This window comes from Lampris incognitus, chromosome 16 (assembly GCF_029633865.1).
Source record: "Lampris incognitus isolate fLamInc1 chromosome 16, fLamInc1.hap2, whole genome shotgun sequence".
Lineage (NCBI taxonomy): Eukaryota > Metazoa > Chordata > Actinopteri > Lampriformes > Lampridae > Lampris > Lampris incognitus.
This window is the reverse complement of record NC_079226.1, coordinates 18,428,849-18,433,990: the sequence shown is the minus strand read 5'-3', so window position 1 is coordinate 18,433,990 and position 5,142 is coordinate 18,428,849. Positions and strand designations below refer to the sequence as shown.

At 51.9% G+C, this 5,142-nt stretch overlaps 1 protein-coding gene across 1 annotated transcript in view; it reads right to left on the bottom strand.

The window, feature by feature from the left end:
* The window catches only part of LOC130125986 (cysteine-rich motor neuron 1 protein-like), a 40,256-nt gene extending 37,359 nt beyond the window's left edge, over positions 1-2,897 (bottom strand). The window contains exon 1 of the mRNA XM_056295362.1: positions 2,766-2,897. Within this exon, the coding sequence (XP_056151337.1) occupies positions 2,766-2,897 (132 nt within the window). The remainder of the gene's footprint in view (positions 1-2,765) is intronic.
* Positions 2,898-5,142: the final 2,245 nt, after the last annotated feature.

Here is a 5,142-nt window from a genome sequence, read left to right as displayed (position 1 = left end):
CCACCCAGACACTAATGCCTGCCCCCCACCTGTGTGTGTGTGTGTGTGTGTGTGTGTGTGTGTGTGTGTGTGTGCGTGTGTGTGCGTACCACTCTCCCACCTGCGAGAGAAAGAGCCTCACTAGGTAATTGGGTAAGTGTGTAATGAGGTTGGTCATGGGTATCAGCAGTCGGGACCGGGGTAAATGTGACCCAGGCATCGCCAGAGGAGGGCCGCTGGATCTGTTTAGGATTTGGGCGTGCTGCAGGGGAGGGAGGACGTCCGCGGTGCAGTGCCAGGGATCACGTTCAGATTTGGCTCGAGCCTGCAGGACTGATTGCAAATGAATCACTCGCATCTCAAATTCAAGTCTTTTTTTCTTCTTCTCTTTTACATAACAGGACCACAGCATGCTGCAATACAACAATAGAAACACAGTAGACTCCAGATAAACGTCTACGGGATCTGCTTGTTTTATTTGGTTCACAACTAAAACACTTGCACTTGTGTTTGTTTTGGGTTTTTTCCCCCTTTTTCTCCCCAGTTGTACTTGGCCAATTACCCCACCCTTCCGAGCTGTCCCGGTTGCTGCTCCACCCCCTCTATTGATCCGGGGGGGGGGGAGGCTGCAGACCACCACATGCTTCCCCTGGTACATGTGGAGTCGCCCGCCACTTCCTGGGAGTTTTACCAGGGGGGCGCAGTGTGTGGGAAGATCCCCCCAGTTCCCCTCCCCCCGCACAGGCGCCCCGACCGACCAGAGGAGGCGCTAGTGCAGTGACCAGGGCAGTGATGTGCAGTCAGGGGAGGCAGGGTAGGCAGTGCCTCACCCAGGCTAATAAGAAAAAAATAATTAAATATCATGATAGTTACCCCAAAAAATATTTATTTATTTTTAAACTTTAATTTGTTAAGATTGTTGTAAAAATAATTTTAAAAATCATGTAAAACTTGTTTATCAATAACAGGCACGCCAAACTCAGGATGGCTTGCTCTCAAAGCTAGCATGGGTGACTGCAGGCTGCTGAGGCAGAGTCTGCTTGTGCCTCTCTGGCACAGATAAATACAGTGCACTGCCTACCCGGCCATGGACCCCACTGCACGTTACTGGACCAGGGGCCTCGTGTATCGATCGTTACCATGGCAATTTTGTTCTTACACACCCATGGAATTTTTTAGGCCTCAAGTTGTCTTGACAGTCAGCAGCAAAGCATGATGGTTATTTGTAATTCCTTCCTCCTAACATCTATTGCCTACCTCTTGCAACGAGCCATCACCCAGGCCTGCAAAGAAATCAGTGTTAGCCAATTGGTGTCTAAATTTGGGGGTTACCCAGGTTCTTCACTGGTCTCTGAGACAAACTTCAGGGGTAAAAAACCCCATGGGTGAATAAGAACAAATCTGCCCACAGTAACGACTGATACATGAGGCCCTTGCAGGACACATACCCACATCCGGCTTCCCACCCGCAGACACGGTCAACTGTGTCTGTAGGGACGCCCGACCAAGCCGGAGGTCACGCAGGGATTCGAACCGGCGATCCCCTGGGTTGGTAGGCAACGGAATAGACCACCACGCCACCCGGGCTTGTGTTGTTCCTCCAGTAATAGCTTTATGCCAGATATTGAATTGCGTTGTAAACGTGTTCTCCCACTTTCTCTCTTTGCACATCCAATTTCCAAACTCTCCCGAGGCCCTGCGACTGCACGACTCCCACAGAGATCGGGGATAGTGGGGACTGCAATGTGTGTCCTCCAATACATGGGGCCGCTTCCTTTCATCGTTATATATTGTAACGACCACGGATAACGAGACTCGCTAGCCGTGGGCTAACAAGTCGGACCCTCTAGTCGACTGGTTAACGTGGTGCGGGAGACGCGGGTTCGCGTCCCGGCCTGCGGCGGATCCGCTGCCCCCCCTGAAGAGGCCACAACATTATCAGACTGTCTCTCATCCTCGAACTGTCAGTTTTCTGACAGCAGAAGTCCTTGGCTAGAAAAATAATCTTAGTGACCTCCAAGAACTGGCTGTCCCTGCAGTAGTCCACGGGGGACTGCGTCTACTTTATTCTATTTTTTTTCACGACCGACTGGCTCCCTGTGCCACACCAGGGGGACACTGACGCACGCTAGCTGTCACTGACAACGGCAAGATGGCCTGCGCCGCATTTTATTGGCCTTGATGACATGTTTTCCCCGTGCTCTCCCCCCCCCCGTCTTCCTCCAGAGGAGCGCTGTGTGTCCTTCCATGCACTCCCGAGGAGGGATTTGGTGAGACAGCACTTTCCCGCCGTCTTTCTCTCTCCGTCTCCGTCTCGCTCTCTCTCCCTCTAATTCCCCATCTACAGTTGCCACATTAGAGAGATGGTAGGACCACATCATCAGGAGCAGCGAGCGTAGCATATGGCTTATTATCCCTCATTGCCTTCACCGGGAACAGGAAATGAACTAAGCACCGCTAGGGGCTGTTCCAGGATACCAACTCCCCAGGATTCACACTAGAGTAATTATGTGACTTTTTTTTCACCAGCTAATTAAACTAAAACACAACTACCCCAATTACCGAAACCATAAAATACGTTTTGATAACAGGTTGTTGTTACTTGTAGATACAGGATGTGTGTGTGTGTGTGCATGCGCGCAATATTATCTTGCGATGCTGCTCAGTCACCGATGGTTTGGAAGACTGTAATTTGTCCTGAAAGGTATCCAGCGAGCTGCATGGGATATGAATCTGTCTTGTGCGGCTAACATTGTGCAGGATGTGCCGTGTGCAACACGTCCTACCTGCTGCGGCGGAGGAGGCGGCACAGCGTTAGCAGACGGGAGGCCGAGAGGAGCACAACTGTTGACGGCGTCCGAGCGCCGCGAAGCTGCCCAGCACGCCTGCCACAACTCTGCATTTAAACATGTCTTCATGCTGGGTTCTCACTCTGACAGGCCTGTCATGCAGTATTACCACTCACTGCAGGCCCACAGCCCCCCTGCCTCTCTCTCTCTCTCTCTCTCTCTCTCTCTCTCTCTCTCTCTCTCTCTCTCTCTCTCTCACACACACACACACACACACACACACACACACACGTCTATTCCATCTATTCTCGGTTTTCTTTCTACACCAAAGTAACCTCCCCTTGCTTTTAACTCCCTCTATCCACTGTGTCCCCGTCTATCAAAAGCCCTCTCTTTCAGCCTAACCATTTACTTTACAGCATATCTCCGTTTAACTCTCTCTCTCTCGCTCTCTCTCTCTCTCTCTCTCGGCCCCCCTCCCCCTTTCCTCTGAGACTTCACCAAGTCTGTAGTTGCTGTGAGACAAGGCGTTCTCTGTCTCTGAGGGCAGCGTGTGTGTGTGTGTGTGTGTGTGTGTGTGTGTGTGTGTGTGTGTGTACGCCTGGGTTGAGGCTTGGGGGCAGTCCTCCTTTGTCCTCCCAACCATCTCCCAGAGATGGATGTGTCTCCAGGGAATTGGCCCGAAAGAAAAGCACCTCCGACTCACTCATATTAAATTCTGCTGAGCAAATACAATCTGCCAATGTGTTTTTTTTCTTCTCTAGCTGTTTCTGAAAAGGGCTAATTTAATGTGTGTGTGTGTTTGTGTGTGTGTGTGTGTTGCAGAGGGAGAGAAAAAGGGAGGAGAGTGAGCATGCAGGGCATGGTGTTTATGAAGGTCAGTGGTTAAAAACATTATAATAAAAAAAAGAGAACCTCTAAAGTTCTTATTTGGAAGAGCACAGGTTCTCATGTTGACGTTTCACTCTCTCTCTCTCTCTCTCTCTCTCTCTCTCTCTCTCACACACACACACACACACACACACACACGCACACACATGCACACACACACACACACACACACACACACACTTTGGAAAAGTGTGTGGAAAACACTCATCATGCAGTGGGCAAGCATAAGTCCTGGCTCGGATGTCCTCAGAAAACGCTTCAGTTCCTTTTGTTGACACATTCGGATGTCACGCTAGCCACCGCTGTCTCTCCCTCTCTCCCTCTTTCTCCCTCTCTCCCTCTCCCTCTCTCTTCCTGTCACAGGCCTCCCCGTCCTGGTCTGGGCCGCTCTCTTGTTATGGAGTCATTAGAAATGTGCGCCGGCGTGGCCCTCGCTCGCCCTTCTTCACGGCAGAATAACACCGAGCGGGGGAGACGGCTTAGGAGCAGGGCTGCTGTGTACCTCCCTCTCCCTCCCTCTTCACCGGTTTTCCTTCTCGCCCCCACCCCGTTCCCACCCCCCCACCCCCACCCCTAAGCTTGCAGCTCAGAGCACCTGTGGACCCCTCCCCCACCCAAACTCTTTCACTCGCTCTTCCCTCGTCTTGGCCGAATGCCCAGTGCCCTGACACACTAACGCCTGTTTGCGTGAGAGGCAGCGCCTTCCTCCACGCTTGGCTGAGCTCTGTGTCTGCATGTGTGTGCGTGTGTGTGTCTGCATGTGTGTGCGTGTGTGCATGTGTGTGCGTGTGTGCATGTGTGTTCGAGTGCACTTCTTTTGCACGTGCAGCGTTTATTGCGGGTGAAACCGAGTGAGCTTCCTTAAGCACATACTTATTTGCACAGTTGAAGAGGCTGATAAAGCTCGAAACGCTCGAACACGAACCGAGCGACAGATAAACGGTGTTTGTGCAGGGTCCCGGGATGATTCACTCCAAGCTGTGCTAACCCTTAACCCTCCGAGGTTACTCCGGCACTCCTCCTCCTCCCATCCTCCTCCCCGCTCCTCATCCTCGCCCGCTACCGCCCTGGTTCTGGCTGTTTATTTGTTGTCACATGGACGGGCTATACTGTTCGTTCCGATGCAATTTCACAAGTGGTGGGAGATTTTAATAGCCCTGCACCTGCTGCCTAGTAAATGGCACAATGAAACAGCTGGGGATGTTAAAGTTTATTTCCACATGCCCATGACCAACGCTTGCCAGGCCATCCTCCTTCCTTCCTTCCCCAGGCCTGGGGGTTTTTTACCCCCCCTCCCCTTCTTCTTCTTCTTCTTCTTCTTCTTCTTCTTTTTTGTCACTTCTCCCCGCTGATTTAAACAGTCCGCCTCAGCAGAGCCCAGATGCCAGCACACAGGCTGGCAAACTCCCGCCCTGCCATCTCTCCTTCCTGGCTCCTGCAGCCACATGGCAATGCCCCAAGCACATGGTTTTAATACAGGCTC